This window comes from Macrotis lagotis, chromosome 1 (genome assembly GCF_037893015.1).
Source record: "Macrotis lagotis isolate mMagLag1 chromosome 1, bilby.v1.9.chrom.fasta, whole genome shotgun sequence".
NCBI classification, from domain to species: domain Eukaryota; kingdom Metazoa; phylum Chordata; class Mammalia; order Peramelemorphia; family Peramelidae; genus Macrotis; species Macrotis lagotis.
The window spans coordinates 435,940,961-435,965,111 of record NC_133658.1 but is presented as its reverse complement, the minus strand read 5'-3'; the positions used below and the strand labels follow the sequence as shown (position 1 = coordinate 435,965,111).

Sequence of the window (24,151 nt, the reverse complement as noted above, 5' to 3'; positions counted from 1 at the left end):
TTGGGGGGCAACAAGAAGTCATTGGTGCTTATTGAATAAGAGTGGTGGAAGGTGATCTGGTAAGTAATTTCAGAATTTTTCAATCCAAGCTAAAGGGTTTTACGTTCTGGAAAAAAAAAATCTCCAAATGAGAATGAATTATGTAGTGTCATTCTTTTAAAGTATTTTATTACTTTAAAACAAAATTCTTCCAAGATTTATTTCCTTGGACCTTATTAAGAATATTTACTCAATTAAGAAACTAGAAAGATTTTCTTGTAGATTGTTTCTCTAAGTATTTCAGTACAGGAAAAAGAGCAGTGCCTCTAGTCAGAGCACTTAGATTCAGATTCCACCTTTAAAACTACCCTTTAGTCAGTCATTTAACTTCCTTGAGCCTCAATTTCCTCTGTATGAAATGAGGAGTTGAACTTAGATGACTTCAAAGTATCCTTTCATCTCTGGCAAGGTTTTATGAAGAAAGGCCCTGAAAAATATTTAAGATAACTATTCTTTCCTTTGACCTGATACTTGATTATTTAATATTTATTGACATTTACTATTTCTTTACCTTAGCATCCTTACTCTTGATGTTGTTGGTACTTGTAATATATGGTTTAAAAATAGAAATAAATCCAAAGGGCAGCTTGGTTTCGAAGTGGATAGAATACGGGCCCTGCAATCAGGAGGACCTGTATTCAAATGCAACCCCAGATACTTAATAATAATTACCTAACTGTTTGACTTTGGGCAAGACACTTAACCTCATTGCCTTGGCCCCCCCAAATAGAAATCCACATATATATTTGTTGTAGAAAATGTAGAATGAAATAAAATATAGGTAAATTAAATGTGAAACATTGTTAAGCAACTTTTAAACCTGTGTGGCACTGAATATGGCTAGTTTAAATTAAAAATTTTGATGTGATTATGAGAATAGCTTTATTCTATCAAAAAATTTAGTTCAACAAATGAAGTACCTACTATTTGCAAAGACTACTGGGTACTGAGAATACAGGGATGAATAAGACATAGTCCCTGAATTCAAGTAGTGCATAATCTAATAGACAGGAGGAGATAAGACATAAGAAAGTAATTATAATACAAATTAAATAGTATTTATGAAAGGAAAGATGTAAAGTAAAACTGGGAATACTCATCAGACCTGTATTATAGAGGACTTTGAATGGTAGACTAAGGAATTTGGACTTGATCTACTAAGTAGTGGGGAACTAAATATTTGGTCAGGAATGTGATATGATAGAGTGACACATTAAGGGAGAGATAAAGGCAGGAAGACCTGTTAAGAGTTGTTAAAATAGGGGCCCCTAGGTGGCGCAGTGGATAGAACACCGGCCCTGGAGTCAGGAATACCTGAGTTCAAATTCGGTCTCAGACACTTACTAATTACCTAGTTGTGTGGCCTTTAGCAAGCTACTTAACTCCATTTGCCTTGCAAAATCCTATAAAAACAAAAAACAAAAAGTTGTTAAAATAGTTCAGGTGGGGGGCAGCTAGGTGGCGCAGTGGATAAAGCACGGGCCCTGGAGTCAGGAGTACCTGGGTTCAAGTCCGGTCTTAGACACTTAATTATCTAGCTGTGTGGCCTTGGGCAATCCACTTAACCCCATTTGCCTTGCAAAAAAACCTAAAAAGAAAAAAATAGTTCAGGTAGAATTTGTAAAGACCTGGAAGTAGTAAGGATAGGGGATAGATCTGAGAGGTTGTGTTGATAATATCAACCAAACTCAGCATATAGTTTATGTCTTATGATAAAAGATAACATCTTTCCCACTTAAATTAAAAATATACCACTTATAAGACCATCTGAAGTCTAACCCCAGACAACCTTTTTCCTTCTCAATCTTTAATTTCACAAATCCTCTGATTTCTTACAGTATAACCAATATGTGTTACTATGTCCTTATATTAATTGTTTATTTCATTCATTTGGTATATTTAAACTTTATTGTGATATTTCTTGTATTGCTTTTCTCAAGTTAATTTTGTTATTAAATTTTACATATATGAACGAAATTGTAAGTATATTGAAAAAATGCTTTTTAACAAACAGTTTTTAAGTGACTTCTGTGTGCAGTGACAGGGACCGTATATAGTACTCTTTGTATTCCTTATATCTCTGGTGCAAAGTTATGTGTGCAGTAGACATATAGGTATTTGTTAGATGTCTTTGAAGTATATAGAATAACTAAATTAAGAGACCTTTTGTCACAGGATTATAAGGAAGAGGAGACAAAACATTTTTTCAAGGGTCTACTATGTGTCAGGCTTTGTGCTGTTTACAAATATTGTCTCTTGGTTATAGAATTACAGCTTTAGAGCTAGAATTAACCTTAGAAATGCTATTAGAGGGCAGCTAGGTAATGTAGTAGATAGAGCACAGGCCCTGGAGTCAGGAGGATCTGAGTTCAAATTCAACCTCAGACACTTAGTAGCTATGTGACCTTGGGCAAGTCACAACCCCACTGACTTACAAAAATAAAAAAAAAAGAACTGTTATCGTGCTATAAGCAATGATGAGCAGGATGCTCTCAGAAAAAGCTGGAAAGATTTACCTGTGAGCTGCTGCAAAGTGAAATGTACTGTGTACAAAGTAACAACAATAGTATAGGATGATCTCCTGTGAATGACTTTTTTTTCTCAGCAATGCAGTAACTCAAGACAACCTTGAAGGACTTAAGATGAATACTATCCATCCTCAGAGAAAGAACTGATAGTTTTCAGAATATAGATTGAAGCATACTTTTTTTTAAACTTTATTTTTTTGGGAGTGTTTCTTTTTTTTTTTGAGGGGGGGGAATCTATGTTCTTTTACACCATGACTATTATGGCACTGTTTTGCTTGACTACGTATTTAATAGCCTATATCAAATTGCTTGCTTTCTCAATGAGGGGGAGGGAGAAAAGGAGAGAATTTGAAACTTAAGTTTTTAAAATGAACATTAAAAATAGTTTTTACATGTAATTAATGAAAAGTAAAATACTAAATAAAAAATAGATAATACTAAATACTAAAATACTAAATAATACTAAAAAAATTAGTAGAATGAACCTTAGGGGTCATTTATTTTATCAGGCTCATTTTGCATTTGAGAAAACTGAAAGTCCTTTTTGAATAAGCTCATCCTATTAATATCATTTTTCATGTATTTAGACCATCATTGAATGTCTGAAGTATATTTCTACTGGAGATTTCCCTCCTGGTACCAAAGGAAATACATTTGTTTATGATCCAAAGGTAAGAAGAATATTTGTATATGCAAAGGAAATTTGTGTTTTTCTGATAAACTTTAAAAAAAATGTTAACCAAAATAATGACACAATAGGTTGCTTTATAACAGAAATTTGAGTGGCTTTTAAACATAACATTTCTGAAGAAAATAGTAAGGCTCTATCTCTTGTCATAATCATTTCACTTATTTCATGTGTTTCTAGTGTTTGTAATGACAAAAATCATTGTTTTGAGAGGGATCCTAAAAACCATTTAGTTCAACCTGTATCTGCATATGAACCCTCCCCTTCTCCCCCCTCCCAGTAATATACTTGAAAGATTATCATCCTATGTTTGTTTGAAGATTTCTGGCAAGGGAGTTCTTTAAACCGGTATGAAATATCTCATTGCACTTTTGGACAGATGTATTTATTAGGAGGTTGTTCTTATATCAATCCTAAATTGGCTTCTTTGCAAATTCTGCCCCTCATTCTTAAATTTGTTTGTTGGGACCAGACCAGACAAATCTAATCCCCTTTTCCATATTGCAACCCTATCTAAATGGGGGGTGTCCCCCAATGTGTTAAAACTGCTCTAAGACTTTTGGAAGAACTTGTTCTAAAAAGATTGCTATCATGATTATCTCCTTCACTTGTCTTCTCCAGGCTGCACATCCCTAGTTCTTTCAACCACTTCTCAAATGGCATTATTTCTAGTTCTTTCACTATCTTGGTGGTCTTGACTTGTGTGATTGCCTGCTTAGCTGTGTCTTTTCTGCAGTGTTCTCCCATCATAATTGAACGTACAGATCTTTTTCTTTCAGATTTTGCAAGGCAATGGGGTTAAGTGGCTTGCCCAAGGCCACATGGTTACATAATTATTAAGTGTCTGAGGCCAGATTTAAACTCAGGTACTCCTGACTCCAAGGCCAGTGCTCTGTCCACTGCGCCACCTAGCCACCCTTGAATGTACAAATCTATCTGTGATCTGACCAGCATAGAGTACAGTAAGGCTGTTACCACACTAATCTTTTAAAAAAAAGTTTTTTGATTAATATTTTATTTTGTTTTTCCAACTACATGTTATGAAAGTTTTTCAATATTCATCCATTTTCATATTTATAAGTTACAGTTTTCTCCCCCTCTCCCTGCCCCCCCCAGCAACAAACTGTCTAGTGAATGTTGTACATGTACATTTGTGTTTAACATGTAATTGTATGTATGCATCTCCCTAGTCTTAAACACTAGGCTTCTCCCAGTGCATCTTCAGAGAGCATTCCTTTTTGGTACTGCTATATCATACATCTGATTTGTTGAGTTTTTAGTCCACTTCTAGTTTTTAGAACCTCAGATATTTTTCATGCTGTGCTTGTCTATCCCATAGTAATTATGAAGTTGATTTATGGGTTAAGCAGGAGATTGACATTTATATTAAATTTCACTTTTATTAGTTTCAATCCAAGATCTGTTTCTTTGCTTCATGAATGTCACCTAGAATGTTAGCTATCCCTTAAAGCTTTTTGTCATTAACATTTTTGATGAGTATGTCATCCCAATCATTATTCAGGTTACTAATAAAAATGTCAGCTACCACAAAGTCAAGGACAGATCTCCTCAGGTGATCACCTGGAAACTTCCATCCAAATTGTTATCAAGCCATCAGTGACTCTTTGGATCTAATTATTCAGCCTGTCTTATCTAAAAGGATAGCATGAGAGATTTTCTTATAGATTTGAGTGAAATCTATGTCTGTTGTCTTTCTCTCCCAAGCACATTGTCAAAAAGCAACATGATGTAGTATGACTAGATATGTGATTATTGAATCCATCCCAGCTCTCTGTGGTCATCACTTCTTTTTCTAGATGTTCATTAACTTTAATAATGTAGTCTAGAATTTTTCCAGGAATATCAGTCAACCGCATTAGTCTGTGGTTTGAAGGTCCCCACTCTCTTTATATCTTCAGATTGGGACATGTTGGTCTTATTATACCTCTTCTGTGCTTCATAATCTTTTAAAACTTATAGACAGTCATTCAATGTGCCAGTTCTTTTAGTTCCTGGATAGAGCCTATTTTTTTGTTTCTGTACTCAGTGCCTAGTTGTTTGCCCTTTTATTGCCTTCCCTCCCACCAGTCACTAATTTAGCTAAAATTACCATTTATTTATTCTGTATTTATTTTGTCTCTACTTAAGTATATATTATTGGTTCCAGTAGAATGTGAGTTTCTAGGGGTCAGGAACTGTTTCATGTTTGTCCTTAAAATCTCTATGCTTAGCATATTGTTTGGTGCATAATAGGCATATAATAAATGCTTATTAAGTGAATGAGTGAATGTAATTTATTTGGATTTATTAGCTTGAGTTCATGAAAAGCAATTAGGTTCTCTGTTAGTATCTGTTCATCCTAGTTTCAACTGGAAATATTTTTTTTTCAGTCCAGAGAGTTTCTCCAGAAAAGTAAAGAAAAGCAAAATAAAAGAGTAGCAACTTTGCCTTTAACACTGCCCTATTTTAGAGCAGTTGAATATCTTCCTTAGTCTTTTACTTTCCCCAGAATAAATGGAAGATTTTTTTTGTTGTCATCACTTTTCTTTGGGAGCCCCAGCTCATTCTTAGCTCTAACAGTTTTTTTGCTCTTACAGGTCAGTGACAGACTTTCATATTGATTTCCTTTTATCTGCCCTTGCTCCTCTCTTTTCCATTTGTCTTTTAAAAACACCTAAGTTGGGGCTGACTAGGTGGCGCAGTGGATAGAGCACTGGCCCTGGAGTCAGGAGTTCCAGAGTTCAAATCTGACCTCAGACACTTAATAATTACCTAGCTGTGTGGCCTTGGGCAAGCCACTTAACCCCATTTGCCTTGCAAAAAAAAAAATCTAAGTTGGTTGACAAGTTCCTTGTGTTATCTGAGAAATTCATTAGATCAAGTGCCCCTTTTAAACTAACACAGAAAGAACTGGAAGGGACTTTATTTAGTTCACTTTCCTCATTTGTGGATGATAGAACTGGTGCCCAGAAAGGTCACAAGACTTACTCAAAGTTTAGACTCTGTCCTCATTAGAAATCATTTCTCTTAGATTTTTCTTAAAGATTTGATTCAATGTAATGACTTTCTTTTTCTTAGTTTTTAATGTTTAAAGTAAAGGAGAGAAATGTTTTATATCTGCCTTAAAAGAAAGCCTAAATTAATATAATTCAATTATGTATCTTTCAATTAAGTTTTTGTTTCTTTGGGTTAGTGACCTATAATACATAAGATTCCTACCTCTGATCTCAAAGATAGGAGATGGTATTTAGAGGAAACTAGATCCTTGTTTTTATGATTCTTTCTGGTACATTTAATAAGTAGCTCTTCAAGATGATAGAGAAACTAGAAATTATAGGCAAAGAGTTTCTTGCTTTCATAGAGCTTAGAGTCTAGTAGGTAGAAACGATTTATTCATAGATAACCATAATGCAAGAAATTTCATAAGTGCCTAAGGACACTTAAGCAATCTGTGAAATCCAATAATAAAAATTCTTTACTTAAGGGAAGATGATAGTGGTGCATGGCAAGAGTATAGGGAAGGTTTGGTGATTCTAATTAGTGACATTTGAATTGGACTTTAAATGAAGAACTTAGATACAGTAGTAAGGCAAGAAAGATATTCTTGGTGTGTGGAACAGTATGAGTGAACATCCACAAAGATAGGACTTGGTTCAGTTGGAGCAAATATTATATGGCAGAGTGAAGTATGAAAGTTCTGAAAAGGCAAGATAGATGTCAATTGGGGGTGTTATTTAAATACTATAAATTTTGAGGAAACTAAATAAAACTGAACTGTTCTTTCCTGGTGCACATATCTTTTAATTGATTTTGTGTCTTTACAGAAAGTATAAAGGGTAAAATGAATTTTTTTTTTCTGAAAAATTGATTTTCTTTGGTTTAAATCAAAGGTTGCTCAAGAAACAGATGTTAAAGCTCAGATTCGTCTACAGTTTCGTGATGTCAATGGGGAACTTGTAGCTGTGCAAAGGTCAATGGTGTGTACTCAGAAAAGTAAAAAGACAGAATTTAAGACCCTGGAAGGAGTAATTACTAGAACAAAGTAAGTTCTTGTTTCATGTTTCTTTTTCTTTTCGTTTTCTGTTCATAAGAAGATCATTTTTTCCATTGCATAAATTTATGAATTTTGAGAAGTCTTCACTGTCGTTCAGGCATCATTTAATATAAAACAGTAATAAACTGAATGCTGCCTTTTAAAGGCTTAAGAAGATGTTGCCATGCTTCTACAGTATAATTCAAAGAGTAATACTGCTTAATTGAAAAAAAAGATTGGGTTATTATGTCTGTAGCTGAGGTGAAAAACAAGATAAACAGGAAATTCAGTTAAAGTCAACAACTATCGAAGCATCTTTAAGCAGCATGGGGTAGTGCCAGTGCTGGACTTGGATTCAGCAGGCTCTGGGTTTTGAACACAACAATGCTGTTGAACATCTGTGTGACTGGGAAAGTTCCTAATTTTTCTACCATGGTTTCTTCATCTGTAAAATATGGTTGATTATAACATCCTAGAGGATTGTTAAGAGGTTCAATAAGAAAAGTGCTTTGCTATGTTAGCATAATTAGACAGTCATAAAATGCTTTCTGCCATCTGCAACTTACATTCTGCTGGGGGGAATGCAATACCTATACATAATAAACATTTATTAAGCATCTGCTATGTTCTATGCATTGTACTAAATGCTGTGGATTCAAAAACAGGCTAAAGATATTCCCTGCCCTTAAGGAACTTACAATCTAATGGGAATATAAAGGATAAATAGGAAATAATTAAAAGAGGGAAGGCTTTAAGGATTAAGATGGGTTAGGGGAGATTTCCTGTAGCAGGTAGGATTTTAGTTGAGACTTAAAAAAAAGTCATGGAGGTCATTAATCACAATGCAGGAAGGAAGAATGTTTCAGGCATGGAAGACATGGAAGACAGTTTCAGAGAAACCACCTAGTCCCAAGAGATGGAGTGTCTTGGTTATGAATGAGCAAGGAAACTGGTATCACTGGTTCATAGAGTGCATGGAGGAGGGGAGTAAGGTATAAGAATGCTTGAAAGGTTGAAGAGTAGCCCTCTTATAAAGGACTTTGAATCCTAAACAGAAAGTTTTGTATTTGCTCCTGGAAGCTTTAGGAAACCAGTGGAGTTTATTGAGTGAGGGGATAATATCAGATCTGCATACAAGTCTTTTCAAGTTTCTCTGAATTTTTCATATTTGTTATTTCTTATGTTACCATAATTATTACATTCATGTATCACAGTTTGATCAGTCAATATTCTAATGATGAGTGGTTTGCATTTTGTTAGTAAAGTAGGAAACTGATTCTTTGTTGAGCAGAATAGAGAAAAAGGTAGGGGGAGGAGTCTGGAGGAGAAAGGAAAAGGTTTGGAGTAACTACTTTAGAGAGTAAATTGGAGTCAGGAAAGATTAAGTAATTGACAAGAGTGATGAAGACTTACTTGAGAAAATTAATTTAGCTATTTTTGACCTCTGTCTTTCTATTTCTAGTAAGTCTTATGTTGTCTTCAGAGATATTCTTGTAATTCATTGGTCAGTTTAATACTTGTTTCTTTTACTTTGCATTAAGAAATGTAAGTGAATATAAGTATCATTCTAAGCTATATCATTACTGAATTATTAAACTGATATATTAAATATTTGGCTTTATCATTTAAATGTTATTTTTAAATTATAGAGTCAATTTTTGTACATTTTGGAGGGAAATATTTTTCTCATCAAAAAAGTGTCTTCTAATACAGTTATCCTTTTCTGCATTGGGGAAGTTAGGGGCACAGTGCCACTGCAATCTGAAAAATGTGTTTAAAATTTTTTGACTTTCCCTTAGTACTAGAGAACAAGTCTAAAGTTTTTCTTTTTCTTTTATGGGGTGTTTACAGTACCTTATTGTCAAATTTGTATTAAGTATTGGTCATAGACTCTATGTTGTCTGCTGGTCTTTTATATGTTGTCCTTAATTTCTGCAAAACTCTCATAAAATTCCCATTTAATTTCTTATGCCCCCATGTTATATTAAAACTGGGAAGGAGAAAATCAATATATGGAAGGTAAAGATGTGGAAGGGATAACTATAGTGAGAATTGAAGAGGAGCACATGCATTCTAGGGCGACAGGGTTCAGGATGTGTAAGTACACAGATGCAAGAAACATAAGTTCTAAGAATATATAGTAGTCAAGTTTGGCTAGATTTTATATTATATGAGGGTAGTTGTAATCTCCCACATGTATTTGTGAAAATGCTTTTTTTTTTTTTTTTTTTTTTTTTTTTTTTTTTTTTTTTAGGTTTTTGCAAGGCAAATGGGGTTAAGTGGCTTGCCCAAGGCCACACAGCTAGGTAATTATTAAGTGTCTGAGACTGGATTTGAACCCAGGTACTCCTGACTCCAGGGCTGGTGCTTTTCCACTGCACCACCTAGCTGCCCAAAATGCTTTTTTAAAGTGTAGAATTTTATCTTTTTCTCTATTAAAGTTCATATTTTTAGTTTGTCTCATTGTTCTAACCCATTGAACTCTTTTTCAACCCATAGTATGCCATTCATTATGTTATCTGTGTCTCTTAGCTTAATATCTTCTGAAAATTTGATAGACATATTGTATATCTTCATCCAATTCATTGATAAAAATGTTAAGTTCTTCATTAAGAATCTCACGTCAAATTGAGGTCAAGTGATTCAGGCATTTCCAAATATTCCTAACTTTATTTTTGTCTAATCCACATTCCCTCTTTCTGCAAGGATAATATCAAGGACTTAATTAAATATTTTGCTGAAATCTAAGTTGAGTCTTCAATATTCTCTTATTCTAACAATCTACTAGCAAAAAAGGAAATGAGGTTTGCTTGGTATGACTTATTCTTGATCTTTTATTTGATCAGTGCTTCCTTTTCTAAATGTTCACAACCCTATGATAATATGTTTCAAAATTTTATCTACATAGAAATTATGTTTGCCAATATGTAGTTTGCAGATTCTCCTCACTTAATTTTTTTTTAATTCAGACTTTTTGTCTCTTGTGATTATGAGCCTCATTGAGCCTTGGTTTCCTCATCTGTAAAATGAAGATGATAGTAATATATGCTCTACCTAGGTTATGGGGTTTTGAGAATAGAATATAATGATTCACATTAAGATACTTTATAATCTGTATTTCAGTATACAAATCTAAAATGGCTCTTCTTGATCATCATCTGTAGGCATGGTGAAAAGGTAAGCCTCAGCTCTAAGTGTGCAGAAATTGACCGAGAGATGATCAGTTCCCTTGGAGTTTCCAAATCTGTACTGAATAATGTTATTTTCTGCCATCAAGAAGATTCCAATTGGCCTTTAAGTGAAGGGAAAGCCCTGAAACAGAAATTTGATGAAATCTTCTCAGCAACAAGGTTTGTAACATTTTGTAATTCTATATAATACAGTTTGTTTTTTTTTTTAACATTTTAACATTTTATTTGTTTTCCAATTATATACAATAGAAAGATGTACCCATCATTTTTTGTAAGGCTCTGAATTCTACAATTTTTTCCCCCCTCCTCCCTTCCCTCCCTCCCCCACAGAAGGCTGTCTGAGTCTCTACATTGTTTCCATGCCATACATTGATGTAAATTAAATGTTATAAGAGTAAACATAAGAATAAACATACCCCGTCCCCCAAGAAGATGAGAAACCTCAACAATAGAGAGAGAAAAAAAATTGTACTTCATTCTGTGTTCAGATTTCAGTTGGCTCTGTCTCTGGGGTGAGTTGCCTTCTTTATCATACGTCCACCAGAGAAGTTGCTTCAATTTTTTTCCCTCAGTTGATATTACTAGCTGTACCTCCACACTATTTCTCCCCACTCTCATTTATTCCATTCTCTCTCTCTCCTTTCATCCTGGCCCTGTCCAAAAGTGTGTTGAATCTGAGTACCCTTTCCTTTGATCTTCCCACTTTTCTGTCACCTATTCCCCTCTTCCCTCCCCTTATCCTGTCCCTTTCCTCCCATCCTTCTCCAGGGCAAGATAGATTTCCTCACCCTATTAAGTGTGTATGTCATTTCCTCCCTGAGCCATTTCTGATGAGAATGAAGGCTCACTCATTTCCCCTTGCCTTCCCCCCCTCCACTCCATTGAAAAAGCTTTTTCTTGACTCTTATGTGAAATCTCTCAGCTTCTTCATCTCATTTTCCTTCCTCCCAGTACTTTCCCCCATCACCCATTGACTCCATTCCTTTACCACATCATGCCATTATATTCTGCTCCTTCCTATGTCTTGTCTATATATGTTCATTCTAGCAGCTCTTATAAATGAGAAAGTTCATATGAGTTATCAATATCTTCTTCCCATGCAGGAATACAAACAGTTCAACATCATCAAGTTCCTCATAGTCCCTCTCCTCCATTCCCTCTATGGTTCACCAGAGTCCTGTATTTGGAGATCAAACTTTCTGTTCAGCTCTGGTCATTTCAATAAGAAAGTTTGCAAGTCCCCTGTTTTATTGAAAGTCCATCTTTTTCCCCCCTGAAAGCAGATGTTCAGTTTTGCTGGGTAGTTGATTCTCAGTTGTAAACCAAGATCTTTTGCCTTCTGGAATATCAAATTCCCAGCCCTATGAGCCAGATCCTGTGTAATTCTGACTATGGAGCCTTTGTAGTTGAATTGCTTGTTTCTGGCAGCTTTTAGAATTTTCTTTTTAATTTGGGAGTTTTGGAATTTGGCTATAATATTCTTGGAAGTTTTTCTTTTGGGATCTCTTTCAGGGGGTGACTGATGAATTCTCTCAATTTCTATTTTACCCTTAGCTTCTAGGATCTCAGGGCAATTTTGCTGTATTATTTCTTGAAAAATGAAGTCTAGACCCTTCTCGTGGCTTTCAGATAGCCCAGTCATTTTTAAATTATTTCTTCTGGATCTATTTTTAAGGTTGGTTGTTTTTCCAATGAGATATTTCACATTTTCTTCTAGTTTTTGACTTTTTTTTGGAAGAGTTTTATTTCTTCCTGATTTCTTGCAAAGTCATCAGCTTCCTTTAGTTCCATTTTCCATTTGAAGGAGTTATTTTCTTCAGAGACCTTTTTTATCTCCTTTTCCAGCTGGCCAATTCTGCTTTTTAAGGCATTCTTCTCTTCTCATTTGCCTTCTGTTTTGCTTTTTCCATTAGGCCTAAACTAGTTTTTAACATATTTTCTTCAGTATTTTTTTTGTATATCTTTCACCAAGCTTTTGATTTGGTTTTCATGGTTATTCTGCATCGTTCTTATTTCTCTCCCAATTTTTCCTCCACCTCCCTTAATTGCTTTTCAAAGTCTTTTTTAAGCTCATCCATAGTCTGAGTCCATTTTCTATTTCTCTTGGAGGTTTTGGATACAGAAGCTTCGATTTTGTTGTCATCTGAGTGTGTTTTGATCTTCCATGGGACTAAAGTAATTCTTATGGTCAGATTCTTCTTTTTCTGTTGTTACTCATTTCCTCAGCCCAAGACTAATTTACAGCACTTCCAAGGGTTTGGAGTTTTTTGGGGGGGGGGGGATACCCCACTGGGACTTTTATTCCTCTTTAGTTCTTATGGTCTCTAGCCTGTACTTTGATATGTAGATGACCACAGCACTACCCTCTGTCCTGGGACTATAAGGAGAGATCCAGCTTGGTTATTTAGTATGGAGGCCCAAACTGCAATATCTGAGTGTAAGCAGAGCCCTACCCCAGGGAGAGCAGAGAAATCTCTGCAGACTTCCCTTACTGTCTCTGGGGGGTGCAGGCTTTCTCCAGATTCTCACTGCAGATTCTGTGGCCAGTGTTCCTCATTCCACACTCATTCTGGTGCAGCAGAGTTTTCTCACCAGCCCTTTGGCTGGGCTGGGCTGTGCTGCAGCTTTTTTTCCAACCCCCGGTCCTGGTGAAACACACCTTTTCTGCAGAACTTCTAAGTTATCTTGGATTGGGAAAATATATCACTTAGTCTTTCTATGGGTTCTGCCCCTCTAAAATTTTGGCTAGAGCCATCATTTGTTGGTTTTTGGCGTTTGGGGGGTCAGAAATGCCACCTTAATGCCACCATCTTGACTCAGCCCACTCATACATAGTTTATTAGTAAAATTGCATCTATTTAAATAATTTTGTCAACTCTTTTTTAAATTTTTTTAAAAGATTTTATTTGAGTTTTATAATTTTTCCCCTAATCTTACTTCCTTCCCCTACCCCCCAATTTTGTCAACTCTTTAAAATGTTTCATTTGATTCATAATTAAGTCGTGCTATTAACTATTGTAAGAAAAAAATGTTAAAAAGATGCTTTTTTTAATTACTTTTTTTTCAGGTATATTAAAGCTTTGGAGACACTTCGTTCAGTACGTCTCACCCAAAGTGTGCGGGTAAAGGAATGTCAGACTGAACTAAAGTACTTGAAACAGAATATGGAAAAAGCTTGTGAGATTCGTGGTCAGATTGTCAGCAAGGAAGCTCAGTTAGCAACATCTAAGGAGATTGTTAAGTCCTATGATAATGAGCTTGGACCTCTGAAGGTAATCTACTCTTGGAATAAGGGTTTTGCTTAAGGAGATGAACACAGTGGGCATCTAAATTGAACTGACCTCTTTTATGAAACTTTCTTATACTGCTTTAGCTGATGGTGAACTCTCTGCTCTCTTCCTCCTGTCATCTTCTATTGATTAATGAAAAGGAATGATATGTGCTTTAACTTTGAAAGTACAATACCAGGGGGACAATTAGTTGATGCAGTGAATAGAGCACTGACCATGTATTCAGGAGGACTTGAGTTCAAAACTCAGTGGCTGTGTGACCTTAGAACAATCACTTAACCTCAGTGCCTCACCAAAAGAAAAAAAAAGTGCAGTATCAATATGATCTCCCATGTTTAGAGAGTTTTTTCTTGCCTCTTAGTATTGTTTTTGTTTAAATTTCATACTTCTCTGATCTTCAATTTCTTACCATGTAGTAGTAGTATTATACCATTGTATTCATCAACTGTATGTGTATATGTCTCAACTGTAATTGGTTTCATCATTTCCTAATCATTGGTTACTCTTCCCATCTATTAGAATCTAATGTTGAAAATCCATCAGTGAGCGTATATATGCCAGACATGTTATTTAATATTTAAACAAAATACATCAGATTTGGCAATGAGGAGATCATTGGTGACAAACACAAAGTCTTTAGCTGTGCAGAACTTACCATTTATGAAGGAGACAACTTTCATGTAAATAAAGATGATATGAAGAATACCTACAAGATATAAATTAAATATGGTTTGGAGGAGGGGACCCAAGGCAACTGAGATATCAGAAAAGGGATTCCAAGTGTGAGACCAGAGAGGGTTCTAGGTCAGCGCTCAGGCCTGGAGGTGGGAGGAAGAGCAAGAAGACCGATCTGACTTCATATTGGACTTTTTGCCTTAACAGGTTGTGAATTAAACAAGAGTTTGTATTGGATCCAAGAGTCATATGGAATCATTCCAGTTTAGTGAATAAATCAATCATGGGGGAGAACCTGCATTTTATCAAAATAACTTTGGCAGCTTTGTAGAGGATGAGATGGGTATAAAGGATCTGAAGTAGGGAGACTGATTAAGAGTTCTTCTAGTTATTTAGTCAAGAAGTGATAGTAGTTTCAACTAGGCTGATGGCTGGGGAAGAGACCTGAAGGGATGGTGCAGGAAATAGAAATGACAAGCCTTGGATGATTATATTTGGGTGGGTTTTTGTGATACTACTCTTTCCTGATTCTTCTCCCTGTCTTGACTCTTCTGTCTCTTGTGGTTTCATCAACCACATTATGCCTTCTGACTGTGGGTATTCACCAAGAATTTGAACTAAATTCTCTTCTCTTTGGTATATATCATCTCTCTCTCTCTCTCTCTCTCTCTCTCTCTCTCTCTCTCTCTCTCTCTCTCTCTCTCTCTCCCCCCCCCACCTTTCTCTTCACCCCCCCCATCAGCTCCCATGGGTGTAATTATCAACTAAGCAGATAATTCACAGATCTGTATATTTAGCCCTGTGTCTCTTCTAATCTTTAGTCCTATATTATCAGTTCCCTATTGCACATTTCAAACTAGACATCACAAACAGCATATCTAAAACAGTCTTTTCTCCTAAACTTCCCCTCTTCCAAATGTCCTTATTTCTGGCAAAGGTACCACAATCTTTCCAGGCTCCCAAAGTTCATAATCTTAACATTATCTGGGACTTGAAAACCCATGGAGAAGAGAGACTATGCAAGAGTAGAGAGTGAACAAGCATTTCTTATGCTACAGAGAGACAAGGATGGGGATGGAGAAAATACATCAGATTTGGCAATGAAGAGATCATTGGTGACTTTGGAATAACACTATACAGTTGTACTCTTTGGCTCCCCCAACCCATTCTTGTAATTTTCCAAGCAAAAAATTTCCCTCTCTTTAGTCATTATAACCCTCCCTATATGTGTTATTTTCATCTCTTTCAAAGTAAAACTTAAGAGCTTATGTCCTTATAATATTGCTTGGCATATGTTAAGTGTTTAATAAGTGCTTTTTCATTCATTCCTGAGCAGAATGCTTTGAGATTTTTTAAATTTTTAACATTCCTTCTAGAGTTAAGTATACTATGACAATCCTTCTTATCCATAATTCAATTCATTTATTTACTTATTTCACAAATACACATAAGGAACTTACTCCTTGCAAATCAAACCATTGCCCTATAACCTTAGTTGTTATTTTATTTTGTATTACTTTAAATCAACAATTTAGATAAATGTATTTGCTTTGCCTAATGTTGTACAGGAATATGATAATAGCTAGCATTTATATAATGCCTATTATGTGTCAACCACTATGTTAAGCACTTTACAAATATTTGATCTTCACAACAACCCTGTGGGGTAGATGATGTTGTCATCTTCATCATCATTAACTAGATGAATAAACTGAGGCAAACCAGATGTTAAGTGACTTGCTCAGGTCACACAAGCTAATATCTGAAAAACTGAATTTGAATTTGATTCTTCCTGTCTTCAGACCCAGTACTTCACTGTACCTTATATCTGCTCCTATCCTCTCAACTGTTTTGCCTTGATTTCTGTCAAAATTATTTTTAATTGTTTTTCATAGACCTCTTATATGTCTTATGTGTTGTTAATACTCATATATATTTCATTTTTTTTTAAAGGCTATTTCTCTTGGTTTCTCTTAAGTCTTAATACTGGGCTGGAGATATTCTTGTTGTTTTTATGGGGTATGTGAAAAAACTTATTTCTTGTTTCATCTAAAATAAAAATTTCCCACTTTAGAAATCTCTGCTATTAAATGCAGTGTGTTCAATTAAATTAAGTTTTATGAGCACTTAAAATGTTTTAAATGAACAATTAAGCTATGGTAAGTTTCATGTATGAAGAGTTTTATTTCATTTTCAGACTCATCTAAAAGAAATTGAACAGAATCTTTCTAAAATAGTGAGACTTGACAATGACATTAAAGCTCTAGATAGTAGAAAGAAGCAAATGGAAAAGGACAACAATGAACTAGAACAGAAAATGGAGAAGGTTTGTACTGAAATTTTATTCTACCTTGGAATATAAATTGTATAAAAGAGATTATTGTTAAACCATGACATTGCCTTATTCTTTTAGAAAAAGATAATTGTTTTGATATTAATATTTTTTGTATAGGTAATAGTGAGTTTTGGGGCTTTGAGGTTTTTCCCTCCCAAAATAATGACTTATATGCACAAATTACTGCTAGTTAAAATAATGCTAATATCCTCTTACATTTTTATTTTAAAACTGTTTATTCTGGTTTTGCCTAGGTATTTCAAGGGACTGATGAACAGCTAAATGATATGTACCATAATCACCAGAGAACAGTGAGAGAAAAGGAAAGGAGACTGATTGACTGTCAGCGAGAGCTGGACAGAACAAATAAAGAGTCTAAACTGCTGAATCATGAAAAATCAGAACTGCTTGTGGAACAGGGTAGATTAGTCTATTTGAGCTTTATTCATTGGGAGAGCCAATGTATTTAATATGACTTGGTGTTATTGCTAGAGAGATACTCTGGGGGAAAAGATAGAATACTGGACTTGGAACCAGCAAGAAGACTTGGGTTCAAATCATACTTCTGATATCTTGTAGTCATGTGCCATAGGTGGATAATTGAACCTTTCTGAGCTCTGGGCAACTCTCTAAGCCAGGTGTTCTTGATCTTTTTTTGTGTCTCATGAATCTCTTTGGCCATTTGGTGCAACCTATAGACTCCTCAGAATATTCTTTTAAATGCATAAAATAAAATACTTAAAATTACAAAGGAAAGAAATTACATTGAAATTTGGCTACAGAAAAAAATTTAATCTACATTTACAGATCCCCAAGATAAGAATCTCTTTTCTAAGATTTATAGACATTTCAGTTGGTATAGGGTTGTGGTTTATGTTATGAGAGGGGTTTCATATCCCATCCTGATGTACTCATGAAATCACAGATTCTTTTTATTTTTATTTTTTTGCTTTCTCCAAGGCAATGATGTTAAATGACTTGCCCAGGGTCCCACAGCTAAGTAAAGATAAGTGTCTGAGTTTAGATTTGAACTCAGGAAATCACATATTCTTGATGAAATCACAATTGAAATACTGTTAATAAATATCTTGGGAATTAAAAAAATATTTTAAGGAAGTATAAAATGCTATAATGCTATAATGACAATTTGAGAGCAGGAGACTGCATATTAAAAAACAGCAACACAACTGTACTTTAAACTCAACTTCTTAATTATGTCAAAAATACATGGGAAAATGATGTTTATATAATTTCATGCTAGAAGACACTTACAAAATTGCTTAGTGGATAATAATTAAGAAACATGTGGGCCAATAATCTTAAGTGCTATACTTTTCCTTAAGATTAAGCTACTAAAGGGGACTCTAATCTCCTGATCTTCCCTCATAAATAATATGAAACAAACCTCTTAACAGAAATCCCATCCACAAAACCCAGAAAGCGAAACTAGGAGAAGAAATCTATATCAAGGTTTGTCCTTAAGGATGGTGGGTGAGCTGGGCTTAGAGGGCTGACTCAGCTGGGAGCATGGGACAGGGTCAGAGCCTGAGAATTTGACTAGCCTGATCAGGGCTGACTAGAGCCTGAAAGCCTAAAAGCAGGGAGAGCTTGATTGGCCAACTAGGGAGCAGAGGCATTGGTTGTGGCACTGAAGGTCTGGAGCTTCCAAATTGCTCTCCAGAATGGTTGAATCAGTTCATAACTCCATCAATAGTGCATTAGTGTTCTGATTTTCCCACATTGCCTTCTATTTATCATTTTCCTTTTTTTGTCATTTTAGCCAATCTGACAGGTGTAAGGTGGTACCTCAGAGTTGTTTCAATTTGCATTCTCTAATAATGATTTAGACCATTTTTTTATGACTATAGGTGACTTTAATTTCTTCATCTGAAAACTGCCTATTCATATTCCCTTGTTCATTTGTCAATTAGGAGAAGGGCTTGCATTCTTATAAATTTGACTTAGTTCTTTCTATATTTTAAAAACGAGTCCTTTATCAGAAGCACTAGCTATGAAAATTGTTTCTAATCTTGGTTGCATTAGTTTTATTCATGCGAAAGCTTTTTAATTTAATGTAATTGAAATTATCCATTTTACATTTTCGAATGTTCTCTATCTCTTCTTTTGGTTATAAACGGTTCCCCTTTCCATAGATCAGACAGATAAACTATTCCTTGTTCTCCTAATTGACTTATGATTTCGTTTTTTTATTTCTAAATCCTGTACCTATTTCAGTCTTGGTATAGGGTGGGAGATGTTGGTCCATGCCCACTTTTTGCCATACTGTTTTCCAAATTTCCTAATTTTCCCATTATTTTTGTCAAATAGTGAATTCTTATCCCAGAAATTATAGTCTTTGGATTTATCAAATAAGAGATTATCTAATAGTAGATATCAAATAATAGCCATTTATTACTTTTGTTTATACCTTATCTATTCCAGTGATCTACTTCTCTATTTCTTAACTAATACCAGATAGTGAAGACTGCCACTTTTATTTTAGTTTTGTTTTTTTTTTGGGGGGGGGGCAAGTCAGTGGGTTTAAGTGGCTTGCCCAAGGCCACACAGCTAGGTAATTATTAAGTGTCTGAGGCCAGATTTTAACTCAGGTACTCCTGACTCCAGGGCTGGTGCTTTATCTACTGCACCACCTAGCTGCCCCGACTGCCACTTTCTAATATAGTTTTCCATCTGGTATGGCTAGGCCACTTTCCTTTGAATTTTCCTTTCATTAGTTCCCTTGATACTCTTAACCTTTTGTTCCTCCAGATTAATTTTGGTACAATTTTCTATCCCTATTAAAAAAAGTTTGATTGGAATATATGCTCTTGAAAAGCATTGTACATGACATTTTCATAGTAACAAATTTAGAATCAAATGTTAAAAATTAGACTTACTTATATCTGACCAAGACAGAGATTCAGTTCCGAAGGACTTATGATGAAAAATGTTGTCTACCTTCAGAGAAAGAACTGATGGAATTTGAAGGCAGATTGAAGCATAAAAAACTGTTTATATGTTTAAAACTTTCTGTTTCTTTTACAACATAGCTGATATGGAAATGTTTTGCATGAGCAAATGTATAATCTATATGAAATTGCCAGCTTTCTCAAGGGAGGGTGTGGGAAGGGAGAGGGAGAATATGAAACTCAGCTTTTTAAAAATAATGAATGTTAAAAATCATTTTTACATGTAATTAGAAAGAATAAGATAAAAAAATTAAAGCCTTGGCTCTTAATTTTTTATGCATATTTACTGATTCTTGTACTTCTTTTCATGTAAAGGTCGTCTACAACTACAAGCAGATCGCCATCAACAGAACATCCGAGCTAGAGATTCATTAATACAGTCCTTGGCAACTCATTTAGAATTAGATGGTTATGAGAGAGCACCATTTAATGAAAGACAGATTAAAAATTTTCAGAAACTTGTGAAGGACATAGAAGAAAGAGAAACAGAAACTAATAGACGAATGATGGTAAACATTTTATGATATGTCAGTCTGTGGTATTTTTCATCTGTTTGCATTGTCTAATTTGAGTATTAATTTTTCACTGGCATTTAATGTGAGATCTTTGAAGATAATATGTATCTTGGCTATGCGATATATTAAAACTTTTATTGAACTATATTAAAGGAACTTTTTTGTGAAGGGATTATAAAAAGATTGAAACCTTTATATTTTAAGTCATAAGTGAATATCCCTTATATATTGAAGTACATAATGACAAAATTGCTAATATTTTTTTTTATATTTGTATTTAGAATGAATTTTCAGGAAAAGAAAATATGAAACAGAAACAGATAGATGAAATAAGGGATAAGAAAACTGGCCTGGAAAGAATAATTGAACTGAAACTGGAAATTCAAAATAAGAAACAGACAGAACTGAAAAATGTGAAATATGAACTGCAAGAACTAGAGGGATCTTCGGACAGAATTCTTGAATTGGACCAGGAACTAGTAAAAACTGTAAGATATTTACCTAAAAGTAATTAAGGAATAGACCTAATGACTTAATAAGCCTACTCTATGCTCAAATTTTATCATGTTTGCTGACACAGGCATGGTATTGTTAACAAATTGTTAGTGTAAATAAGCATTAATTTGCATAGCTTTTTGGAAAAGTTTCTTAGAGACTTTCCCCTCCTCCCATCTCAACCATATCCAGGCCTTTAGAGTAGCTGCAGTCTCCCTGAAAGAACAGTTATTTCAGTCTGTGGTAATAAACTTAAATGTTCTCAGTGTTTCTCAACTTGTACCAAAAGAAATCAAAATATAAGCACATGGACACAGACTGTTGGGAGATCAAACATAGTTCTTTCCCCGTATTTCTTATTATTTCTTACGTTTTTCTAAAAATGGCTTTCAGTTTCACTATTTTTTTAGGAAATAGATGCTCCTTATACTAGTACAAAAAAAGAAACAATTTTAAGTTGGCCTTATGTACTAACAGAAACAACAAATACATACTTAAGTGTACACATAATAAATATAAAGTGTAAATAAATACAGAATAATTAAATACAAGATAGGTTCAGGTGGGAAGGAGTTCAGAAAACATTTTTTTTAGCAGGTGATACTTCAGTTGAATCTTGAAAAGAAGAGAAGACTTTATGCTGTTGAGAAGAGCCTGAATTTCAGGCTTGGAGGATAGCCAGTGCAAAGGTGTGGAGATTGGAGTGGAAGAAAGTCTGTCTGCCTGGGGCACTGAACACAGGCATGGGAGTAATATTTAGGGAAAGTAGAAAGATAGTTTAGTTGGGGTTTTTTTTTAGGTTTTTGCAAGTCAATCAGGTTAAGTGGCTTGCCCAAGGTCACACAGCTAGGTAATTATTAAGTGTCTGAGGCTGGAATTGAACTCAGGTACTCCTGACTCCAGGGTTAATGCTCTATCCACTGCGCCACACCTAGCTGCCCCTAGAAAGATAGTTTAGGACCAATTTGTGAAGGATTTTCTAAACAGAGGAACTGATAGTTGATTCTGAAGGGAGTAGAGAACATCTTGAGTAGGGAATCTTGTAGTAATGTCTGTGCTTAAAGAGAATTACTTTGGCAGCATTTTGAAACTTGCACTAAGCTAGGTGAGAGATAATATGGTTGTGAATTAAGTTGCTGGCTGTGTGAGTAGAGAAAAGGAGAGAAATAAAAATTGTTGTGGAGTTGTGAAGACTGATTGGATATGGGGTGAAGGTGAATATTGAATTGAGTATAAAGACTGGAACAATAGTGATGTTTTCAGCAGAATTAATGATATTTGGAAGAGGAGAATATTTAGAGCAAAAGATAAAGAATTCTGTTTTGGCTATATTGATTTTGAAATATTAAAATATTTCTAGGACCTTCAGGTTAGAATGTCCAGTAGGCTTGTTATATGGACTGAATCTCAGGGGAGAGACTGGGATTAACTATATAGATCTCTTAGTTATGTATGTGAAGTTGATAATTAAACTATGGAAACTGATGGGGTTATACTGAGAAAGAGATTGTAAAGAGAAGGAAAAGAGGGTCTCTTATAAGAGATTATTAAGGATAATAAGCTCACAAAAGTGATAGAAAAGATGTCACACAGGTAAGAAGAAAATCAGGACAGGATGGTGTCCTGAAAATCTAGAGAAGAGATGGCGTCCAGGAGGAAAAGTGATCAACAGTATCATATGTATTCAATAATATGGGAAAGATGAGGGCTGAGAAAAAGATCAGATATGGCAGTTAAGAGACTGTTGGTTTCTTTGGAGAGAGTAGTTTCAGTTCAGTATGAGGTCTTAGAAGCTAAATTACTGAAAGTTGAGGAATGAGAAGGAAGAACTTTTTTAAGGCGTTTGGCTGAGAAAGGGAAGAGAGACATATGATGATAGTTTGAGGGAATATTGGCATCTAGTGAAGATTTTTTAAAATATTCTTTTTTTTTTTTTCCCTCTAAGGCAATGGGGTTAAGAGTGACTTGCCCAAGGTTACACAGCTAGGCAATTACTAAGTGTCTGAGGTCATATTTGAACTCAGGTCCTCCTGACCCCAGGGCCAGTGCTCTAACCACTGTGCCACCTAGCTGCCCCTAAAATAATCTTGATATATTTGAAAGGATTGGTGAAAAACCCAGGAGAGAGAGAGAGAGAGAGAGAAGAGAAGAGAAGAGAAGAGAAGAGAAGAGAAGAGAAGAGAAGAGAAGAGAGAAGGAAGGATGAAAACTTGAGATGATTGCTGATGCAATATGCTTTGCAGAACAGGAGAGCGTGATCTAGGGGCAAATATATATGGCACATTTCTTAGATATTTTTAGATCAGTTGCTCCATTCTATGAATTGATAAAGTCTCCATTGGAATGGGCTGTGTTTTTGACCAAACCTAGATAGTTTTGCCTCTTTTTGCGGAATCAATAACTTTCTAATAGACTCTCCAACTTCTTGTTATTTGCTACTACTCAGAAGTAATGCTATTTTCTTTCCTTAGGAACTTGAACTTAGCAAGGCAGAGAAAAATAGTAATATAGCAGCACTAAAAGAAGAAGTACCAGCACTATTACGGGAGAAAGGAGACCTGGACAGAAACCTTCGTAAATTAGACCAGGAAATGGAACAATTAAACCACCACACCATGACAAGAACTCAAATGGAAATGCTGACCAGAGACAAAGTATTGTATCTTAAGTCTAGTGATGTTAATGCTGTATTGAAATTTTCATTTGGCATTAGTAACAGATGAGGCAATGTATTGTAGCAGATAGAGAAATGGCATCAAAGCCTAGAATACCTGGGTTCATATTCCATTTCTGACAAATATTGCCTATGTGATTTGTGACCCTAGGCAAAACAAAAATCTTGCCTCGGGGTACAGTAGGCAATTTTGCTTCAGAGAAGATGTTGACCTCTATTGGTGACTGGAGTTGCCTCACTTGGGAGTTCCCTATACCAGTGAAATCTTTGGTCCAATGATAGTGAAATGATATTTCATTTGGTATCATAATTGGCATATCAAAACTGTAAGATGCATTTCCATTAAAAATAAATTTTTTTTCCCATAGGCTGACAAAGATGAACAAATAAGGAAAATAAAATCTAGACACAATGATGAATTAACGTCATTGTTAGGCTATTTTCCCAACAAAAAACAACTTGAAGACTGGCTTCATAGTAAATCAAAAGAAATTAATCAGACAAGGGACAGACTTGCCAAATTTAAGTAAGTAAGTTATTCATTTGTTACTTACTGTAGGAGTTTTTTTTTTAAAATATTGGGCCAGTTTTAAAAAATGGTTCCTAAAACAGTTATTGCAGTAAAATGGCATAATTTTAATCATTGGCATCATATAGCATCTTAAGATTTTCCAACTTTTTGAGGTGCATTATCTCATTTCATCTCCATGACAACTCCG

General features: G+C 35.0%; 1 protein-coding gene across 1 annotated transcript in view; it reads left to right on the top strand.

Moving 5' to 3' along the window:
* The window catches only part of RAD50 (RAD50 double strand break repair protein), an 80,860-nt gene that overhangs the window by 1,589 nt on the left and 55,120 nt on the right, over positions 1-24,151 (top strand). Inside the window, exons 3-12 of the mRNA XM_074213270.1 lie at positions 3,155-3,238; positions 7,146-7,297; positions 10,453-10,638; positions 13,547-13,751; positions 16,642-16,770; positions 17,034-17,199; positions 20,064-20,257; positions 20,545-20,751; positions 23,230-23,412; positions 23,801-23,958. Of these exons, the coding sequence (XP_074069371.1) occupies positions 3,155-3,238; positions 7,146-7,297; positions 10,453-10,638; positions 13,547-13,751; positions 16,642-16,770; positions 17,034-17,199; positions 20,064-20,257; positions 20,545-20,751; positions 23,230-23,412; positions 23,801-23,958 (1,664 nt within the window). The remainder of the gene's footprint in view (positions 1-3,154; positions 3,239-7,145; positions 7,298-10,452; positions 10,639-13,546; positions 13,752-16,641; positions 16,771-17,033; positions 17,200-20,063; positions 20,258-20,544; positions 20,752-23,229; positions 23,413-23,800; positions 23,959-24,151) is intronic.